The sequence below is a fragment of the Biomphalaria glabrata genome, chromosome 1, assembly GCF_947242115.1.
Source record: "Biomphalaria glabrata chromosome 1, xgBioGlab47.1, whole genome shotgun sequence".
Classification (NCBI taxonomy): domain Eukaryota; kingdom Metazoa; phylum Mollusca; class Gastropoda; family Planorbidae; genus Biomphalaria; species Biomphalaria glabrata.
In genome coordinates this window covers 19,328,158-19,352,132 of record NC_074711.1, presented here as the reverse complement: position 1 = coordinate 19,352,132, position 23,975 = coordinate 19,328,158, and the positions used below count along the sequence as shown (strand labels likewise).

The following is a 23,975-nucleotide window of genomic DNA, read 5'->3' as shown; positions in this document are numbered from 1 at the left end:
TAACAACTTCCCAATAGAACTAGGCTGTCGCAACAGAACGAGCTATGAAGGCAGAATATACCCATTTTGGATTCATGAAATAGTTTATTCCTTTCACTATCTGCTGGTGTGTGAACATTTTGAATTATACATAAAAAGATTAGTAAAAAAATGTATTCCAGGCCCAATTTTGAAAAATTAGCTGAAATAATAAGTTCTAGATCTATAAAGTCTGTATATTCATAAAGATAATTCTGCCTTTTTTTTCAAACGTTAAAATCCTACTATAGAATTTTATGTTGTTATTTTAATATGCATCTTTATTGTGATGATTGTTCTCCTATTTTGTGTTGCTGTGTTGATGGATTAGAGTGCAGTTAGCTGCTTAGATTATATCATTTCACTGTGAATTGTGTGATCTGATAGTTGCGGCACCGTTGTTTATTATTATTATTATTTATTACTATTATCAATGGCTTGGAGTGCAGTTAGATGCGTCACGAGGGCACGATGGCTGAGTGGTTAAACGCTTGTCTCTCGGGTTCGAATCTCGGTGAAGAAGTTCGAAATTTTTAGGGCGCCCCTGAGTCCACCGGTAATCTTAATGGGTACTTGACTTAAGTCCCTGGCCACATGACACCCTGCTCCTTAACCGTTAGCCAAAGAAACAGATTATCTTAACATCACCTGCCTTGTAGATAGAAAGGTCTGAAAGGAGATCTTTGCTTTATTACAACTGCAGTATGTTGATTATATGTAGATTGTTACTATTTGTAACTTCGACTGACGTTGTAGTACGTTGTGGCAAAGCAAAATAAAATTGTTCGCTTGTTGAAGAAAGGTGTATGCAACACAAAGGAAACTGTTTCAGGTTCTTCTGACGCGGGAAAGTGTTAAGTAAATGTAAATGTGAAGCTAACTGCTGAAGCAACCAAAGATGCAAATACATATCACACAGAACAGACGAGGTGTTGTAGCGGCCTTATTCTCCACTGGGAGTCAATTGAACGAAGTAATTAAAGGCAGCATTAAAGACCAAATTTATCATGAGAAAATAAAATATAGCGGAATAAGGGACAGTTCTGACCAGAGGCGGACTGGCTATATCGGCAAACGGGCAAATGCCCGGTGGACCGGTACCAAATGGGCCGGTCTGGTAGCGACCAAAGAAATAAAAATCAATGCAGAACATATTTTCTTGTTGTTTTTTTTAAATTATTATTACAATTAATTTTGTTTGAAATTCATCAAGAATATAATTGTAAGAATTACACTATACACTGTACGTATTATCATTTGCAAAACCTTAGACCGTACTTTCTGCTTTGCACGAGCGGCATGCCCTTCAACACTACTTTGATGTCTTCGAGACTGTGTTTGGCCTGATCATTTTGCTGGTCGGCATGGGCCTTTGATGGCACTCCTATTTTTGTTTTGCTCCTTCCCTCAACCGTCTTTTGATGGTTCCATTGAAAGTTGACGAAAAAGAGGGATGGGAGAGGATAAGTTAGAAAACATTGATATAATGCGGCAAAAGGGGAGACAATTAGCTCTTTAACAAAACACATACACACAGCCGCGAAATTGCAAACCACCCAACTTATTCATAGCTCAATATGGGTATAAAGTTCTACTTTCTGCGATTTGAAAAGAAAAAGTAAATTTCTTGTTGTTTATTTGTAATAATATAGATCTAAAAATACTACACTTACGGCTTACAAAAAAAAAAATAATTATTTAATGAAAACATAAATCTAGATCTAAATCAATTTTATACCGTTGTGATTAACGGCAAACTTATGCTTAGTATGAAGTCATTGATGATTAAAATTATTACAATAATTTATATAGCGCTGTCACATGCGATATTTAATGAAAGAAGATTTAGAATTATTTATATTTTAAATAATATATTCATATACAAATCTCGTTTTTGAGAATGTACTAGGATGAAGCAAGAGCTTTTCACATTTAGAAGTACCTCTCTAACCGTTCTGATTTCTCTTATCTTTTAAAGGAATATATATATAGTTCGTCCATCGTTGTTCGATTATGACCACTTTGTCATCCAGAGGGCTGAGGGCCTTGCACTTGGGTTTTGTGCCTCCTTATGTGGCTGGTGAGACCTATGTGAGCCCGGAAAGTTCGGCCGCACACTAGGCAGGTTATTCCGGCTGGAGCTAGTGTCATGTGCCTTACTTTTCTTCTCTGGCGTTTTTCTTCTGCCAGCCTGGTTCTCTTTTCCTCAGAACTCCTGTGCGCCGGTTTTCACAGCGCGACGTCATGTTGCTCTGTCATGTGCCTCTGTCTCCCAGGTGGATGGGTCTATGCTGAACGCCTTCAAAGAAGCTTTGAGGGTGTCCCTGAAGCGTTTTCTTTGACCACCTTAAGAGCGCTTTCCTTCGCTTAGTTGGCCATACAAGAGTCGTTTAGGGATGCGGTGGTCTTCCATTCTGCATACGTGTCCTGCCGATCGCTGCTGGGACTGCATCAGGGTGTGTGGATGCTTTGCAAACCCGCTCTTTGAAGGACTTCAGTATCTGGTATTTTGTCTTGCCATTTGACATTCAGTGAAATGCGTAGGACCTAATTTTTTATTTTTTTGAAGAAACGTCTTTAATCTATAAGTAATACCAAAAAGTTTGAAACTCATTAAGGCTGCTATTGTAGTGTTTATAGTTTTCAGACTACATACATGTAGATCTATAAATAGAATACATTATGTAAGCTTACGAAAGCATAGGCCTACATCCAGTTTTCGATGCGTTATCAAACTTTATATATTTTGAATAGAATTAGGCTTACACCTATGATAAAACACATGGGCGTAGCCGAGAGGGGAGGAATTCAAACCATCACTGTCCTCAGATCTCATTGTCTGAAAGGGAAACTTTACTTACTGCCCCAGTGCAGCCAACTTAATCAAACTACAGTCACCAAATTTCATAAGGGTAGCCAAAAGGGGTTTTGTTGTTTTCCTTCCCCCACCAATTAAAAAACTAAAGCATTTTACTATTTTCTACCAGTCGCTGGACTCCAGTGAATAGAAGATTTAGTTTTTGATTTTTTTTGCGGAAGAGTAGCAGGCTAATTGCACTGTGGATACCTCAGAATATGCATTTTTAAAGCTTAAAACAACGGAAATAATGCTTGGATCCTGGGCGAACCACTGGGGGAGCTTACGGCGCTCCCCTAGACTTCCTAGCTGTAGCTGTCCCTTGGTGGTGGTACTACCTTTCACTAATTATAGGAAGAGAGTATTCTAGAGTAGAAAAAACGTTTAAAAGAATGAAAGATAAGAATGTAATGAAGATTAATTACATATACACGCACTAATATATATATATATATATATATATATATATATATATATATATATATATATATTGCGGAGGGGGTTAACTCCCCCCCCACACACACACACCGAAAATATATGACATGCCATTTGTGGGCCGTTTTATATGGTAATGCCCGGGCCGATTTTGATACCCAGTCCGCCACTGGTTCTGACCAGGGCAGGAACCATGGACCCTGCGACTACTAAAAGACTAGACCATCTAGATCCTTAAAAACAAGAAAGAGCGTATTTAAGGAAAAGAACTGCACATTTACAGTCGTAGATCTCAATACTGTAATATATAGTTTTCCTTTTTAGATAAAAAAAATTACCACTAATTAATTAATTAATTTTTTTTGTTAATTTCATGTTTCGTTAGACATAATGAATAACTGAGTGAAGTTTAACTTTGATCCGAGAATTGAAAGTGGGTTGAGTGAGTTGATATAAGCTTTGTATTTAAAAAAATATGTGTTTCGCCAGCCCACACTTTGCCACCCAGAGGTCAACGGTCACAAAATCCACGCTGTCCCGCCCCCAACTCCCTAGTGCTGCCATTATGTAATAAAAAAAATAGTAAGTAACAGCTGCCAGTGTTTCCCCATTTAACAGACTTACTCCCTACCAATCAGCATCAGATTATGTGTATTCTGAGGCTGGAGAGAACATTGTGTCTCAATGGTTCACTTGTTTTTCTGGGAAGGAGAAAATTTGTATTCTAATAATTAGGCTTGTCTTCGAGTCCAAAGATTAATGATGAATGCAGCATTTTACGTGGCCATCAAGTCCTAGCTGCGACCTACATCTTTCGCCAAAGCCAACGCAGAGCAGCCGTTGTCCGCCAGTGATTGATTAAGTTTCTATTTTCGCCGTCTTCGTCAGTCAGTCCTCGGCAGTGGTCTTTCTTTTGGTCTCGAATGTAGTGACCATGTAAATATTTATTGCTTTGAAAGTTGTCTTTAATAAACACAATAATCCTATGCCTACATACACTACTAATACAGTCCTTTTTTTTTTTAATTTAGGGGGTTTATTAGTTAACATAATATTGACACTTCTAAGGTGTATAAAATATACTCCAGATTATTATATTTTTTTAAAACTATATTTAGGTAAAATCTTAGACTTTTATATAATATACTCACGTTTAGCCGCACAGATTGTGGTATATACAAATATAAAATAATATTTGAACTATAGCTTGGTAAGTTAATGACACCTTGAACAGTTACTGGATAAAGTGTTGCTTAATTGAGAATGTTGTAAATAAGGGGGAAAATATTCAAAGGGTATATACGTATGGAGCTATAGTGTCTGTCATTGCTATTGAAAGATGCTATGAGGAAAGTAGCTGGCAGCAGATAACCTCTGAAAGTAACAATTAGGGAGCTCTCAAGAAGGCCTCTGGACACAAATTTGAGAAATACCCTTGTAGAAGACAGACTCAGTAGACGTAAGGAAAACTTTAACAGAACCCGGCGAACAACGGCTTTGTCTGCATCAAATGTGGAAAAATATGCAGGTCGCAACTGGGTCATGTGAAACACTGCACTCACCCTTAACCTCCGGAATCGAAGACTTTGCCATTATTATATTATTTACAATAATATTTACAGGACTTCCCCTTTTTTTTAGATCAATGTATAACCCATATATATCTATATCTATTTCTATATATAATAATAATAATAATAATAATAATCTTTATTGGCCATATGGAAATTTGTCTTACAATTTGTGCATTACACCAAACAAAAAAACATTATAACTATAAGAAACCAAAGTGTACATTCACACCAGACTCACTCATAATTTACATGTGACAAAGTTTTTATCAGATTGTTCCTATTTAATGATTTGATTGCCAGGGGAACAAAAGAGTGTTTGTGTCTGTTTGTTTTTGCTATCGGTGTCTTGTATCTCTTTTATGATGGTAAAATCACAAAATCCTGACACAAAGGGTGATTCTTTATTTCGAGGATCTTGTTAGCTTTTTTATAGATGTTTGTATCAAACAACTGCCAACATGGGGTTTGTTTTTTGCCAATGATTTTACCAGCAGCATTTAGGATTCTATAAAGTTTATTTTTATTTTTAATGCTCAGATTGCCATACCAGGTAGTGATATTGAAACTTAAAATATTGCAGATGTGAGCGTGATAAAACATAGCCAAGGCCTTTTCGCTAACATTAAACGAGGACAGTTTTCTTAGTAATCGTAATATTTGCTGCCCTTTTCTGCTGATATAATCAGCAAATATATGATATGTGATATATATATATATATATATATATATATATATATATATATATATATATATATATATATATATATATATATATATATATATATATATATATCACAATTGTAAACATATATAACGTGCCTCCATATAACTTTTCATCTTCACACCGAAGTCTTTACATTAATCATAATTATTTTTTTTAACAACTCTACAGTACATTCCTATTCGTGTTAATCTGTTGGCATGCTTGAACAGTTTGACCCGTTTGCCTGAGAAGCCAAACTGATTTGGGGGTGAGGGGAGGGATGGCAGAGAAACAGAAGCAGGAATAATATTAAAAAATCTTAATACTTAAGACAAACAGAGCAGAAGAGATTCGCTCCTTGAGCCCTATCCACAGCGGCTACACAATACTGGATAAAAGATCCGAGACCCGGGCTTACAAACTGCGTCCCAAACCTCTGTTTATACAGATCTAATGAGTACTACTCGAAGCAGGTGTCTGGAAACATAATTTGCCTGAGCAAACAGTTGGAGGATATCTCAAATATTCACTGTTGTCAGAATATTAAATTTAAGATGAAATTTAAAAAAAAAAAGCTTTTTAAAAAAAAGTGAATTTTATTTCGTGACATTGCATTAGATTAGACAGGTGGCTGTGGTCCAATCCAAGTTAACTAATGTTGATGGATAATACACTTTCAGCACAAAGATGATTGGTCCTTAAAATGTCTCCAATATTGTCACGTAACCAGTTACAATGCTAAAACTGATCAAAGTATTTCGAAAACATTTTTGAACAAGCCAAGTATAACAAATCCTTTTGTAAAATCAAAGCTTATCTAAGTGGAACTCCGCACTACAGCACTCAATAATGTAGAAGTTATTTTCTTTATTCTATATGAAACAAAATAATTAAATTTTCAATAATTAATTGACCAACTGTTGTTGTTTTTTTTAAATTAATTCATGTCTTGCCTACGCCAATTAATAATTGTGCAAAGTCTCAACTTGATCCAAAATGAGTATGGGAGAAATAACGTGTACAAACTTTTTACCAGACAGACAGACAGATAGACAGAGTGAGTTAATATAAGCATTGTAAAAAGCACATTAACACATTAAGCCATGTGTTGTGACATATATATATATATATATATATATATATGTTTTAGCAGCTCAAACTAGATACGCGAATGTTAGAGATGCACAAGCTAGAAATGCAAAAGCTAAAACTTGTTAAACAAAAGCTTGTAAGGAAACAAATACTCATTTTAAACTAAAACATAAAAGAAGAATCGCTTACCATTGCGTTCATAGTACAGAAGCGTTCAAACACGTTCAAGAGATATACTATACATTATCTCAATAAAGTAGACATTGAAATACATGTGATTGTATATATGGCCCGCCATGTCCATTGACCAACTTTCATCCTTAGTGGCACTATCCGATAGTCTTGATATTTGATTCAGAAATAATACAATGGTTTCTCACGTATTCCATCACCTAAATATTTGAAATGTATTTGTGTGTACCTTTTCTTAGGAGTGTGTGTGCGTTTGTCAGTATGTGTGTGTACGAGCGTAGTGTGTGAGTGTGTGTGTAATGTGTGAGTGTGTGTGTTAGTTCAAAGACGTAAACAGAGTGTTTGAAATAGTAAACCAATACCATGGCAAAAGCCGAGGAACAAACCTCCGACCAACAAATCTCTCTTTAAAGAGCTCAGAACTCGACTTTATTTTGGGGCCACCGTGGGGAGGATGGGGTTCAGTCAAGGGATTATGAGTACATTCCCTCCCAGTCCTAGCCAAGTCACGGGCCCGTAATTTTGGGATTAGATCGGCACAGAACAATTAGAACTCACTGTAATGGATAGGTCTCTACAGTGAACGGAGTTTTTTCTTAGAAATAACAGGAGAGATTTAAAAAGGTGTGGCTTTGCATAAGTCATATTGTCTACTAGATCATATTACTACATTTCCCAAGAGGTTTCTAGCTTGGTAGACCTACCAGTTAATAAATGCATGTTTAGAATGTTTACATTCAAGTCTATGTTTATATACAAAGTTAGTTCAAAGTGTTGGTCACGAAGGACTAAAATTATTGATGTACGGGGTTGCATGTTTTGTAGTGGTTCCTACTCCCTCCCTCCCGAAGATTTAATAAAATGCATTTAATACGCTAAGTAGTCCTAGAAGCATGTCATATTTCTGAAGTTAAACAATTTGTATTTCAAAATAGAAATTAACAATTTAAATAATTGTAAAATATAGTATTGGTTTTATATTCAAATAGTGTGTTCTAAAAAAATTAGGTTAGTGCCAAAACATAATATTTATGCTATAAAAGCATGGAATGGATTGCCAGAGTTAGCCAGGAAAACTAATTAATTGGCAGAATTTAAGTCATTGATTAACATGCATGACTAGATTGACCTAGGCAACAGGCATTGGACATATCACCTTCTTTTTTAAGTAACGTCTGTATTTCATAAGATAAGAAAAGATAATAAGCTAGGAAGTACATTTTGGTATTTGTGGAAATCAAAAGCGATATTAACAGATCAGATATTTGGTCAAGTTGTCAATGAATCTAGTGAAAATATCCTATTCAATGATTATTCTATTTTTGTTTCAGTATCTCTCACTTACATACGATTCATTTCATCTTTATAATTTTGTACACATAAATTAACGCATTCATACAGTTATTTCGTATTTTTGTAGAATCCAAAATCCATGGCCAATCTAGTGATAGCCTATAATTCTGGCAAGTCATTGGTTTTCCCGGCTGATTCAGTACATGCTCTAGTAGCATATTTTTATCTGTGCCTTTCTAATTATTAGTCTGTCCGTCCTTCTGCCAGTCCCGTTTAGATCTCGTAAACTAAAAATGATAGTGAAAATCCGACATCATAATATTTTAGACCTTTCAAAGTTCTGATGCAACGGATGAAAGCGAAAAATCTAATTTTTAAAATAACTTATGCTAGCAGTTTTTTCTTAAACATACACCACTTTTACAAATAGTAACAAACACTGTAACCTCTTTAGTAGGGGAGGTGACTATTTGCCATATTCAAATATATGTATGCAAACGGTTATATATATTTTGTCAATTTTTTTTTTAAAAAGTTTTGTTAGTTCTGTCATACTATTTACTATATTTATACCCACAAATTTTTACTTTTTTTTTTTAAAGAGAAAAATTTATTTAGTATGCATATAAGTTGGACATAATCTAAGACAACAATTAATAAGTAGTTTTTCACACAATCGCGTGAACTATAGCAACTAGAATTCCACATACATGGGGATTTATTTTCTACGGAAATGTTTGTTTTTTTTTCTTGAGGAATAAGAGATTGAACCTTTACAATTACAATTAGATATTCATTATAAGACATCAGTTAGGCCAGGTTCACATCTAACTTCACATTCACTTTCACCTATCCTTTGGTCTGCTGGACCGCTGGGGCACCACACAAGATTTGTTAACCTTCTTTCTCCATTCTTCTCTGTCATTAGTCTTTGATAGAATTTCATTCTAATGTTCTTTCTGAAAATATTGAAACCTACCGTTTTACCTGCCTGGGTCGACCACTTCGGGGGACCGATTTTGAGTTTGTGTTTCCACACAAACTGTCTTTGTAACCTTGTTTTATTTTAGTTTGTGATTTTTTGTTTTAGTTTCTACCAGAAATATTTGCAAATACAAATTACAGATAACAACCCTATTTAATTTTTTTTGAAGTAAATCTTATAGCAAATTAAATCTATGTAACAGAGAGAGGCAAAACATGTTTAGAAAGGGAAAATTGATGAGATGAATACTGTAGTTCTATTTCCCACGTAAACCAGTCTAGGTACATACTGGTTTCGGAGATTTTCAAACTGCGAAATAACAGCCATTGAAAATCAAATGTAGTCTGAAGTCGAAATCTTGAAAGAGTTATGTTGACAAACAAAAGATAAGATTCTGTCCCGTTCAGTTATGTGGGATCAGCCTTGGATGTAGCCTAGACAAGTTTTTGATTTTTGAAAGAGGGATTATATCGAGTTTGAGAATCCTTGTACAGCAGGCAAGTAGTAATCTGATAAGTTGTCCTGACAGGTGGAGTACAGCAGGTAGATTCAAGTGTGAGTTTTGACAAGGGTTTACTCTCTTTTCGCTTTCATGACTTCAACTAAACCAAGTTTTGATTCTGGTTCAAATTAGTCAAAACAATGTTAGCTGATTAGGCAAGAAACGGAAAGAAACTATTGATTGCTGTAGCCTGACTGTAGCCTGACTGTAGCCCGACTGTAGCGGTTGTCTGTATCAGCAGCTCTACATGTGGGAGTGAATGCGATTGAAAGAATTAACGGTAGGTGTACAGACAGTGGCGTAGCATCCATGGCGCGATAGCGCGACGGGGTTCAATGAACCCGGGCCCTTGACAATTAGGGACCCACAGCCTGTAACGTAGGGGTTCATAGCGCTTGGGCCCATTACTTGTGACTAGTAGAGGCCCACATGAAAACGTAATTATGACACTAAAGTGAACAAAATAATAACACTTTTGTAAGAACCGATGAAACAATGATCTAAAAAGCTCGCTCAAAATGTCCTAAACTTTATATTCGTTTTAAAACATTAATTCGTGTTTTTAAGCTAGAGTCAGTCAGATTACCAGCGGCTTGGATTACTTTAATATAAGAAACTTCTTTCCGTCAGATTTATTGTAATGGTGTCTAGCCCCTGATCGTGCATTGGAGGTGACAATTGTTGCCAGATCGTTCCATTCTTTTTTTCCCTTGTATATTCATAAAGCTATTAATAGCATTACAGAATTTGGGGTGGGAAAAAAAGGAAAGGGGATGGGGTGACAATAACAATTAGGTCTATTTAATAAAATACCCAGAAAGACACAAAGATAAAGGCACATTCCTCCTCCCATATGCTAGGACAAATTTGTACAAATGCTCCTTCCCTATCGCTATTAGAGCATGGAATGGGTTGCCTGAGCTAGCCAGAAAAACCAGTGATTTGGCAGAATTTAGGTCATTGGTTAATATGCATGATTAATGCATGACGCGTAGGACGTAATCATCTTCTTTTTTGAAGTTTGTTTTATATAAGATAAGAAGATAAGATAAGTTAGGGATAGTCCTGACGGTCACGAATAAACATTTCGACACAGCTGCTAATTATTCAATTTTCTCAAAGCTCTATTAGTTTTGTTTTTCTGTATTTAAAATACAATTTTTAAAAGCTATTTTTAATGACAGAAAGAGTTTGAGCATTTTAAAAAAATGTAATATTTAACGGATTTTCATGTTGTAGGTAATTAAAAAACGAGCTGCATCGCTTACAGAAATAATAAGAGACATTCGGGAATTATCTGCTTATTGTTCAGTACTAAAGTGTAAACGCAATCAACGTTGTGTTAAAATTGTTTGAAAGTGAGCAGCAAGATCCACATAGAACAGAAAGTCAACTGAAGAAGATCTAGAAGGAAGTAAATCATTGTGTTTTAGAAATAGAGGCTGCTGTAGCTGGGTCTTGATACAGTTGTCTTTTTTTTTTTTTTTTGCTGTTTTTTTTTTTCGCTCTAACTCTACACGATTGCGGAAAGATTAAAAGTCGATTCGATGAGCTACGAAGAAGAGACAATTCAAGAGAAGACTTTTAAACTCAACGTATTTGACCGAACTATCAATGCCCTTGTTTCTCAATAGCATGACAGATTTCATGGGCAGACAAAAAATGTCAAGTCGTTCAAGCCCAGTTTCATAGTTTTCATTTCAGGTTGCAAACGGTCAAGAGTTGGATGACGTCAACATGCGTCTTGTCTCCTCTGACCCAGATGATATTGCGATAGAACATTGTTCAGAGATGCAATCCTAAAAAGAAGCCTTTCATAACGACGTTTCAAGTCTGTGCGACATTTGACTGCTTATTTTTTATGGACTACTACATGGAGTTTGGTTGTTGTTGTTTTGTTGGTGTTGTTTTTATTTTCCATTTTATCATCAAGTTTTCCAAACAATTGATTAACATGCCCGTCATTTCTCACTTTGTATCAGTTTGTTCAGCATAACGGTCATTTTCGAAATTTGGATTGATCAAAAATCATTGTAAAATTGATATGATACAGAGCAGGTTGTCTTCGCTTGGTATTCTTGCCATTGGGAAACAGGCAAACGTTTAGACTGACTTGTTACTGACTTTTCTACTTAGAGGCCAGAAAAATGTTAGTAAATAAGATAAGATAAGATAGTTTTTATTGATCCAATCAAATTGAAATTCAGTTTGACTACAATTGACAATGTTCGATCTATTTTCTGTTCAATAATGAACGTAGAAATAGACAATAGTTTGTATCGATGTTTGATATTTTTACACCTACTAGTGTTTTCTTAATGAAAATGTGTATAGTGGGAAATAGAAAAAAAAACTATAATAAAAATAAAATATTGCTTTCATGTAGCGCTACTTTCATGCTTAAAGCATGCTCAGAGTGCTATGGTCCAATTTAATCTCGTTTGTGGACCAGTTGGGGAACGGGGCATCTAGGAGAAGGTTTCCCGTGCTGCCTTTAGGCGCTCGGTAAACACAACTCTGCTCGAGTCCAACCTCGAACCCACTTCATAGGTAACCAAACCAAGCCAAGCCTAGTTCAAGCGTACTTTGCTTCCCAGCATTAGAACTCATAAAACATTTCTTTATTCATTTGAAACACCATTAAGTTGTTTAAATTCTGTTAAGAAATTGTACAAACATGACTTTAAATACACATAACTTGTTGAAGTCTTAACTGAATCAAACCTAATGTCATAATAAGACCTACGTATTTAAAAAAAGGCTACACTAGGGTTTGGAATGTCTTTTGGTAAATGTGCCAATACATTCACATTACTCAATTGTTTTGTCACAAACCACATTCGTCTTATTATGAGAGAAGGGGACCCACCAAGATATTCTTGAACCCGATACCTTGCTACTCCACTGTGTACATAACATCTGGAGTGCTTTGAGTGTACAGTAAAAAACAAATGCCTTAGAATTTGTGAAAATCAAATCTGCTGTTCAATTAAATAGTTATCAATCCAGATTTATAAACCTTCAAAGTTTGGCACTTCAACTTGCATTCTGTATTCAACATCGAAAGGAAACTAAAACGACCAGAATAGATCTAATTGAAGCAATATATTTAGCACCAGAATAGATGTAATGGAAGCAATATATTAAGCACCAAGAGAATTAGGATTTATCCACTGTTAGAAAATAGTCAATTCTTCTATATTTTGGAATAAAGTTCCTGAAACTACTTAGAGTTTAAACATCAATACTAGATTATAAGTGCATTGTACCCATGGGCTGCATCACAACAAAAACTCATCCGTTCCATTGGATCTGAACACTCTGCAGCTTCAGTTTGTACTGTGGGCAGGAGCTTAGAAGGGTCGGACAGGATTGCTTCACGAGGGTCATAGTTAGGTCATTATTGACTGACATGGAAATAGGTCGACATTCAAATCTGATACACACAATGGGAAGACTAGAAAAACTCACCAGCTGATTCGTCTCAAACTGTGATTGCCTCTTGACGCGGGAAATCTCTAGCTCAAAGCTTTGAGAATGTCGTCTGATATCATCGGAAAATGCTCTCTCGGCAGACGACGCAGAGGAAAGCGAGTCTTCCAGTTCTTTCTTTTGTCTACGCAGAGCTTTGATCTCGTAGACAAGCTTTGACTTCCGGTCATCTATGTTAAGCTTCAGGCGCGCGTGCCTATTGTCCCCTAGCAGACGTTGCAGCATGTTCTCTTTGCTGGCAAGTTCCATCCTTAGTTTGTTGATTTCGGTGTCTTTGTGTCTGTGGACGTTTGATTGAATAATAATAACATTAGCTATAACATTAAAAGGTATTTCCATTTCGTATATCATTTATATTAATATAACGTCCTGGTCAAGAACGCGATAGCGACTGCTTTGTCTGGAAAAGTAGCTCAATAAATAAAAAAAAAAATTCAATGTTTCTATATCCAGAGTCGCATTGATTTTTTGTTTTTTAAATTCAATGCAACTCGGGATCTAGAAACATTGAATTTCAAACTTCTTTCTTACTCTATTTCGTTAGATCTATCAGACACATTTACACCTAAAGAAGGACAAGACAAGAGAACAAAGCTTTATAAAACAAAGCTTTACAAATTTACAAGACAAAGCTTTACAAAGTTTTAAAAGACAAAGCTTTACAAGATAAAGCATCATAAAACTTTACAATACAAAGTTTTACAAAGTTTCGGTGTATATAGCTTTGCAGGACACAAGCTCTACAAGACCTAGCATTACAAGATAAGGCTTTAAAAAGTTTTAAAATCCAAAGCTTTACAAGATAAAGCTTCATTAGGCTTTACAAGGCAAATCTTTAGCCTTTACAAGATAAAAGCTTTACAAAGTCTTACAAGACAAAGTTTTACGAGGCCAAGTTTTACTAGGCTTTTACAAAGTTGAATAAACAACAAAAAAAATATTAATAATTGTTTTTAAAAAGACCATTAGTCCTTTATGTTACGCATAGAGGAATTGTTTTTCTCTAAACCAATTAATGAATGTTAGATTACAAAACAATGGAACATTTTTTACCATGCCCCCTCCCCTAAGTGAATGTATAGATCTAGTACACCTAATAATATTCCTATGATAAGCATTTAAATCTAGACTTATTAACTGATTCATATGCTAGAAAAAAATTGAACAAATGATTCTTCTTCCCTAGTGCTTCTGGAGCATGGAATGGGTTGCCTGAGCCAGAAATTAAGTATTTGGTTAATATGCATGAATAGATCCTTGACACGTAGGACGTATTCATTTTTCTATTTTGAAGTAACGTCTGTATTTTATAAGATAACATAAGATCTCTTTTGAACATACAAAAACAAAACTTCTTCTAAAGAGGTACCGTCTCGTGTTTTTATGAATGAAGATACAATTGACTGCATTCGATTGAAGGAGGATAATTGCAGTCATTTCAACAGACTGAAAGAGGGACTTTTCTCATATTAAACCAATGCCTGTCAAACGGAGGAATAAAAACTAAACAAAATTTAAAAAAAAGAGCTTCGAACTCTTTCAACTCGATACCATTATGACGACAGTCCGAAGCGCATACCACACGACCAAGCAGACACCCTCTCTCTGTGTAATAAAAATAAACAACAAACTGTATGACATCCTTGTGGATCATACAGAAAAAAAATAAATTTGTTCTCTAGGGAAATCTCTAAATTATTTTGTCGTTTAAAAATTGTGTTTAGTCCTTTAGATTCCTATGTGTCCTATTTGTACATTATATTTGATTCATGTTATGTAAGTGAAATCAAACAACAAACTATCGCTGACAAGGCTGGGGGGGGGGGGGGCGTGTTAGAATAAACGAACCTTTCATGTTAGAGACCTTTGTGTAGTCCATACAAACATGTAAGGAAAGACAACCCTTATACTCAACGTAAATATAGGTTATGTTCACGGAAACTTGAAAGGATTCCGACTTGCTCAAGTACTTATTTACCGTTCTGGACCTACTTTTACGACTCCATAAGTTCGCCCCAGTTAGAGGTGTGGATGACATGAACCCGGTAAAGACCATGATATTTGACAACATATTTAACCATCTAGCAGAAGTCGACAACCAGAAACTGGATTTAAGTCGATTCACACGTTCTCTTTGTTGCCGCCAATTTCCGAAAACCGTCGGGGTTACAGTGATACTAACACACTTGCCTTCACATACCTGGCATATTTTTGCAGATCGGATTCCGCCTTTATAGTCAGCTGACCTCGAAGACTTTCTAAATCTCGCGACCTTTCCCTCTCCAGCTTATCTCTTTGGTCATTTAGAGCTTCCATTAATTTCTTTTGCTCTAGTTGTCGGATCTTTCGAATGTCCAGAACCTGAAACAGATCAAGTATACTTACAAAGTTGCGATGTAGACAATTTAAACATGCAACAACTCACTTTATATCTTATCTTATCTTACCAAATACAGAAGTTACTTCAAAAAATAAGATGATTACATTGTACGTGTGTTTGTTGGTCAATCTAGTCAAGCATATTATTCAATGACAATTGTGCCAAGTCATTGGTTTTACCTAGCTGACTCAGGCAACCCATTCCATGCTCTAATAGCACTAGGAAAGAAGGAGCATTAATACAAATTTGTCCTAGCATATGGAACAAGGAATGTACCTTTATCTTTGTGTCTTTCTGAGTATTTTATTAGGTTTTGTTCTTGTATTTGAAGATTATGGTTCAGTGTTTTATACATAATTGCTCCTTTACTTTTAAGTCTTCTATCCCTAAGGATTTCTTAACTTAGTGATTTTACTAAAGGTTTAACTCTAATCAAATGTGCATTTTCGTTTGTTATGAATCTCACTGCTCTATCTTGTGTCTGTTCTAATTTCATTAATCTATTTAGAGCCCCAAACAGGGGATGCATATTCTATCATTGGCTTACCAAGGTTAAATAAAATTTAGTTTTATGTTCTTATTCAATTAGTAGAAATTTCTTCTAATTTTCTAATTGTTTAATCAATATGGGGGACGAAAGTACGCCTATGCCAAATGCAGTCTTTTCTTTTTTTGGATGAGCTAAAAGGTGTTCGACGTAACAGAGGCGCCCCCACGGAAACGCTTCAAAGACCAGGTTAGGCGCCAACTTGCCTTAGCTGACATAAAAGAGAGCACCTGGTTGCATGCGGCCTCAGAACGAGACAGCTGGAGGTCACTCACAAAGGCCGAGGGATACACATTTGAGACCAAAAGAATATCCGCTGCCGAGAACAGACGCAGACGGCGAAAAGAAAATCTAAATCAACCACCTGCGGACAATGGTTATGCTGGCCCTGGTTGTGTCACAGTTGGGGCTGCGCAGCCACGGGAAACACAGCATTCCTCACTGATCTTCGGGTTCGAAGACAAGCCTTATTATTCCATGCTAGTTTTTCATTTATTATAACACCTAAGTATTTTGCGTTCTTAGTCTGTGTTACTTGTTTACCATAAATAAACTAAGTGGCATTGATTACATTTCTCACAGCTGGGGCTGTGCAGCCACGGGAAATACTGCATTCCTCACTGATCTTAGGACTCAAAGACAAGCCTTATTATTCCATGCTAGTTTTTCATTTATTAGAGCACCTAGGTATTTAGCGTTTTTAGTCTGTGTTACTGGTTTACCATGAATAGAATAAGTGGGCATTGATTTGTTTCCCCTTTACACTTTGTACACATTAATTCAAATTAGACTCATTTTAACTGAAGGAATAACATAATGTAGGCTTATGTTTACAATTTCCATGCTCCCCATTGAGTTCAATCTTCAGGTTATGAATTTAGTTGCTAAGTACGAAAAGAAACGAATGTCTTCTGTCACCTTTTGCCAAAGAATATGTTTTAACTTTCCCTTTTGAGCTTCCATTTGATACCTCAGTTTGCTGACCTGATCTCTAAGGTCAAGGTTGACCGTTCGAAGGTTTTCAACAGACTGGTCAGATTCATTATCATCCAGCACAATTTCTGAGATAGCTGGCGATACAGTCGTAGAATGACGTCCAGCTGAAAGCAGAGGGACATTAATTATTGTTTCTGATGAATCTGAATCTGATGAATTTGTATTTCAATATATTCAAGTCATATTCAAGTAAAAGTCCTTAGTTTCTTAATAATTATCACCAGAGCTGATAAAAGTGTAAGTTAAATTAATATAATTGTTTCAATAACGTTACCTTCAGGTTTGCTGCTACTGGACATTTGAAATAGTTTTCTTCTCGCTTTGCTTGTCTTTGTTCTTGTAGGAATGTTGCTTGATATTTTGGTGGATTCTTTGTCCAATTTTCTTTGTTCTTCTTTGGTTGTATCCAAAACTTTTTCTGTTTCATCTCTGCAAAGAATAATATTACTAAGCAATGGTCTTTCCAGCTGGTCGCACTTGATTTCCATCTTTGAAAACTGTTTCTGTTTCTCCTTTGAGTCATCTCTTGCCTCAGCCCTGACTGTCGACGTCAGAGAGGCGGATCTCTTGACCCTTGTTGGAAGATCGGAACGTCTTCGAGTGCTTTCAACACTTGTGAGGGATGGTGGTGGGGCGTCTTTACCGTTTTGACTTTTGGGCGTCACATCATTGGCTTTCTTGTTCCTCTGTATTTTAGTCTCACCAGGCTTCTCACTTTGATCAGAGACAAGTTTTCTTGCAGGGTCTGCAGATTTGGATCTCAGCGTTCTGGAGCTTCTTATTTCAGGTTTGGTGCGGGCGTCACAGACTTGTTGATTTCTCTGTTTGACACACTTTTGGTGCTGGTCTCCTTTCGGATTCGCATGTTCTGTGGCTTTTACAGCGCATAGCTTATGACCTTGGCCAGAGTTCTCTACAGCGATCTCCATAACTGCAATATTACAATGGTCGTGAGGTTACACTCTAGACATTGGATTCATATTGGTAGTTTCAAACTAAGGATGGTTTACATTTTCCGGTCAACATTTTCACATAGCACCGCTTGGTCGGTACAAGTGACCTTGACCTAATTGGGCGGCAGGACTGACCTCGAAAATCTTCTAAATGCGAAATTTGTTTCATGTCTTGTAATGCTGGGGGGACAAAAGAGAACATATTAAGGAAGACAGAAATCGTAACAGGCATTAGTAGAGGTAGTATAATTATAATAAAACATTTGTATAGGACTTTAAAAAGTTCTGTTTATTACTGTATTTATAACAGATGTGTATTTTTCTTAGAAAACTGTACATTGACTTGATAATTCGTTTTTATAGTTTGTCGCCATTGATATTTCCACAAACGTCAATGAACATGACCATATAAGCTATCCGTAAATAGTGCCCTAAATGTACGCATGTCTTCATTTGATTAGCTATAATGAGTTAAAATGATTAAAATAAAATTCATCCGGTGACTATAATGCGAAGGTCCCGGGTTCGAAAACTGCCCGCTGCCATCTCCCGTCGTCCTGGGCTAGGATATAACTATCATCAGAATGTAATGGAACATCCGAAGCTTGTAAAACACTTTACAAACAATATACTCAAACAAAAGTTTTAAAAGGGGAAAGAGAGTTTCCTCTCAAAGTACATTTTATATTGACAGAAAACTAATCGCCCTAAATTGAGTTGTTCATAGTATTGTAGATGTCTTTCAAAGTAGTTTTTTTTTACCAGATACATATACGAAAAGAATTGTTCGTGCCTGGGTATTGCAAGAAAGGTCTTTCAAGACAAATACATGGAAATCATAAGGAAATATGCTTCGAATGCCTTGCACTTCATTGTTTGTTTTCGTTGGTTTTATTGTTGTTTTTGTTTCGTCCCTCTTACTTTTCAATCTATAGACCCAATGGTTTTGTTGCTGGAATGGAACGACATCAATATTTGGATTTGCTTTGAGTCATTTGTAGTTTATCGAGTTTAAAATACCCAGCATTTTTGTGAGTCTGTGTGTTTGTGTGTGTGTGTGTGTGAATGAGTGTTTGTGTATTTCTGTGGGGTATTTTGTGTGTGTGTGTGTGTGAAAATTGTGCAAACATTTAAAGCACATTTAGTGAGTAATAAACTTGTTCTTCTATTCAAATGTAACAATGACAATAGGTGCAAGGATTGGGAAAGGAAGAGAGGGGTGGGGTAGGCGTGGAAATAATCTAATCCCACAATTTGTAATATCAAATTATATAGCCTATAATTTTATGTAACGATTCATTCTGGGTTACCTGTTCTCAGGCACAGAGAGAGAGAGAGAGAGAGAGAGAGAGAAGGCGATGCCTGTACTCACAATCTTGTTTATCATACTTAATTTCAACTGAACAGGTAAAACTACACGGCTAGATCCCGGAGATACATCATACCTGGCCTAGATAGTGAGGTCACGACCTTCTAGACACGAAATGAAGGTCATGGAGAAGTAGCTCCTATGTGTTGGTAACAAAACTTTATAATTAATGTAGTTGAAGAATTATATAAGTTATGTAATTAATGAAGATCGCGGGATACACATTTGAGAAAACAAAAATCCGATGCAGAGGACAGACGTAGTCAGCCAATTGAAAATCTAAATCGACCACCGGCGGATAATTGTTTACCCGTGTTGATTGTGGCAGAATATGTAGGCCGCAACTGGGGGCTGCATAGTCACTGGAAATACTGCATTCCAAATTAATATTCGGACTCAAAGACAAGCCTTATTATTATCATTATTAGATGACTATATTTATAAATGTGATGACAAAAGTATGAATTAGACTTTACGTAATAAAGAAAAATACGAAATAGTGTGTTAAATGTCATCAATGAGCTATGTAATTAAAGTGTTTGCCAAGTTATTTAATTGAAGTGATTACCAAGCTATGTAATTAAAGTGATTGCCAAGTTATTTAATTGAAGTGATTACCAAGCTATGTAATTAAAGTGATTGCCAAGTTATTTAATTGAAGTGATTACCAAGCTATGTAATTAAAGTGATTGCCAAGTTATTTAATTGAAGTGATTACCAAGCTATGTAATTAAAGTGATTGCCAAGTTATTTAATTGAAGTGATTACCAAGCTATGTAATTAAAGTGATTGCCAAGTTATTTAATTGAAGTGATTACCAAGCTATGTAATTTAAGTGATTACCAAGTTATGTAATTGAAGTGATTACCAAGCTATGTAATTTAAGTGATTACCAAGTTATGTAATTAAAGTGATTACCAAGCTATGTAATTAAAGTTTTTACCAAGCTATGTAATTTAAGTGATTACCAAGTTATGTAATTAAAGTGATTACCAAGCTATGTAATTAAAGTGATTACCAAAATATGCAATTAAAGGAATTACCAAGCTATGTAATTAAAGTGATTAAGAAGCTATGTAATTGAAGTGATTACCAAGCTATGTAATTAAAGTGATTACCAAACTATGCAATTAAAGTGATTACCAAGCTATGTAATTGTTTTGATTACAGAACGCAAGAACTTATATTATAGAAAATGGTTCAAAAAATAAAGTGCTGGCTATGTATGTAGTTCATGTTTAGTATCAATGTTCTCTTTGTCTGTCCATCTGTCTGTCTGTATACATTGTAGGATGTCTCCCGTTCCCCATCTAAAAGTAAAAAAAAGTAAAGTTCCACTTTCAGACCTTGCGATCTATAGGGCAGATGATGTAGGCCTAAAGATATCTGTTTCTGCGCCCCACGGTTAACGAGGCCAGTATAATGACCAACCACCTTTACTTTTCCGCGAATGACAGGTACCCAATAGAGTTAGGTGGGCTCATGGACGCACTAAATATCACGATCTTCTTAATCCCAGTCTTCAACAGGACTCGAGCACAACATGTCCCGGTTTGGAGATTAAGCGCTTTACCACTCAGCCACCACGACGCAACCCCCGTTCAAATCTTTTTATTTCTCTGTCTCTGACTTTTTTTTTCTGTTTGAATCTCTCTCTCTCTCTCTCTTTCTCTCTCTCTCTCTCTCTCTCACACACACACACACACTCTGTTTTGATTTATCTTTATCTGTTTGTCTGCTTCTAAGACTATAGCTCTGTACTTATAATCCTACATTTTTGTTTGTAAAAAACGTGGCAATCTATATAATGAACCTGTCATTCTGAAGTCATACACGCGGTGATTTTGATTATAGACTCTCCTGTTTACACGTGTTATAAAAACAAGCCAGCATCGCCATCTTGGATCTCATTAGGACACACTGGCTAAGAACTTTCTGCCATTCGAAGCAAAGATGAAACATTGCGCCATTGTGAACAGCCTGAACTGTGAGTGAGAACAGAGGAACCCAACCATTGCAATTAGGATCTTAAAACGTCATTCTATAAATTCATTGTTGAAAAGTTAAAGTTCATAATGTCGCAATATAAGTCAAAAATATACATTTATTAAGTTAAAATACAATATAGCTTTAGTATTTTGTGCAAACTGTAATACTACATCATTCTCGTAAGTCTGACTTAAAAAGAACTAAGAGCTTACTTATATTTGGGGGAAATAAAAAGATAATAAGCAGCTAACATTAAATTGATAAAATATTAAATTAGAGGAAAGTTACATGCTTAAAATCACAACTCCAATTAAGTTATATATAGCATGTATCTACAATTAGTAACCATTCAGTTCATGAAACTGAGTGTAATGCAAAAAAAAAAAATGTAATGTACGTGATGGGGGTATTTTAAATTACTACCAACCCCACCCCCAAACTTCATGCTGTGAATATCATCCTCTTATTTAAAACCAAACCAGATTATAGACTAAGTTTTGTTAAAAGTGGAAACTAGTACATACTGTGCAGGTGGTCAGCCAAATGGTCGGTGCAGACAAACTCAATGAACCAGCTTCCAGTCTGTGAACAAGTTAGCGAAAAGTTGAGCAGACGCTGAGACTATAAGGGAGGTATAGTACCGTTCACCCCATCTTCCCTATCCTCCATATGGTCTACCTCACCCCCCCCCCCACACACACACACCATGTACCCGTTACATAGACCTACATCACTCACCCCTTAGACTTAACGTCCATTGTTTGTTCTACCTGGACAGTAATCTCACCCCTTCTCTTTTTGGTTTCTGGTAGTCTCTTGGTCTCAATTATGAGGCCTACACGAAGGCTGAACAAGAACGATAGATTGGGAAACAGGGGTAAGTACTGTCTTTTGCTTGTAAATAAAAGTTATTCACGTGAATGCACAATGTGGATGGTGGTATAGGTCTAGCAGTAAAGCAAAGGATATAGCAACACTAGCAATATGGGATTAATCAATTGTGTCAAAAGTATAAATTATTACAAAATATAGATTGTTTATTTTTGAAGATGATATTTTATTTTTTTTAAAAACGAAAAACAGTGATTTCATCGCACGTGCCATTTTTAAGGTAGTAAAAATAAAACATTTTCATTCATGTGTTATATTTTACAGCTATAACATCGAAGCGGAGGTTATCTCCCTTGAAAGAAGAAATCCGTGTATCGACTTTTGTCCTGCAACAAGTTTTGGATCTTCAGCTACAATACATTAGCACCACTTTATAGATGAGTGATCATTGCACAAGAGGCTAATTGTGTTGTCTAACTGCCAGGAGCGACTTTTCAGCCAGTCAACTTGCTAACATTTTTGTTTACATTGGTCTAAAAACAGACTTAAGCGGAAGTCAGTTGTCTAAGAAGTTATTGTTTAACTGTCTGTACTATAGCCCCCATTCTAAGCCAGTCAAACTAAAGAGAGTCTCAGCGATTGAAGCTAATGACATGTTTACAGGACCTTAGCATTGATAGATAAAGAGAAATAGACAATTGAGACCATTGGACATTTACATCTGCTATTCCAAGTTATTGTATTTTAGTTTAGAGTTACGGACTCCAATTGTATTGTGCTTTATCAATCTAATATTTTAGCTTATTCTGTTATTCATACTGATTAAAATATGTAAATCTATTTGTGTAGAGTCATCTTGTTTAACAAGACAAATATAACAAAATACTTATTTAAAAACAAAGCTTATAGTTGTATCAATTAGTTCGGGTCAGTCATACATTTGTAATAGATCTTGAATAAAAATAATAAATATGCGCGATTACAAATATTTTCTATCAATTGTTTTTGTTTAGCGCAATTTCTTGCTTTTAGCTTTCTCACTACGCTATGATCCTATCACTTGTCTGGACCAGTTGGGAAAGGGGTTGTGTGTGGTGGGGTGGGAGAGAAAAAAAGAGGGTATCTGTGCAAATGTTACCTTGATCGCTTTTAAATACGTTTATAAAAAAAAGTTGAACGACCTGAAACGAAGTCGAGGGCTCAAGCCTCCTTGGACTATACACTAACCACTATGCCAGCAAGTGCTTATGAAACGGGAAGGTTTATAGTTATATATTGTTAGTTTCAAGCATTAAAGTGGCGAACTATTTCTCTCTGGAAAGTATAAAGGGGACTAATTCAACTTATACCACAACACCAGTCAAGTACAAGTTCTTCCACTTGTTCAATACCAAACAAAATAATTATTTACCAATAGTTGATCAACTAATTGGTAATTTATCTTTTTATTGATTCTTGTTTTGTCAGTTAAAAGAAAATAATTCTGCAAAATTTCAGCTTGATGCGAGGTTGGGTGTCGGAGATTGACAGTCAGAGTGAATCTACAGACAGTCAGAGTGAATCTACAGAAGTCGGACTCTCAGAGTGAATCTACATAAGTTTTATCAAAATGTGATGCAATATACTTTGATGAATTTATTTGTTTGAACCATATAGTTTATAAGTAGTGGCCTATGGTAACAAAAATGTATACTAGCGTTCTAGTCTAAACTCCTAAATTTCTAGTTTCAAATCCAAAGTTCTAGTTCTAGAGATGCAAGTCCATAA

General features: G+C 35.8%; 1 protein-coding gene across 6 annotated transcripts in view; it reads right to left on the bottom strand.

Moving 5' to 3' along the window:
* Positions 1-21,959, bottom strand: part of LOC106073274 (golgin subfamily B member 1-like) — a 96,794-nt gene extending 74,835 nt beyond the window's left edge. For 4 of the 6 annotated variants that reach the window (XM_056026731.1, XM_056026740.1, XM_056026770.1 and 1 more), the window contains exons 1-5: positions 21,902-21,959; positions 17,341-18,199; positions 16,989-17,170; positions 15,344-15,504; positions 13,123-13,423 (exon numbers count right to left, since the gene is read on the bottom strand). In XM_056026731.1, coding sequence (XP_055882706.1) covers positions 13,123-13,423; positions 15,344-15,504; positions 16,989-17,170; positions 17,341-17,995 — 1,299 coding nt within the window. In that variant the 5' untranslated portion in view covers positions 17,996-18,199; positions 21,902-21,959. The remainder of the gene's footprint in view (positions 1-13,122; positions 13,424-15,343; positions 15,505-16,988; positions 17,171-17,340; positions 18,200-21,901) is intronic. The other 2 variants (XM_056026743.1, XM_056026747.1) reach the window with 1 other exon arrangement.
* Between the last annotated feature and the right edge of the window lie 2,016 nt (positions 21,960-23,975).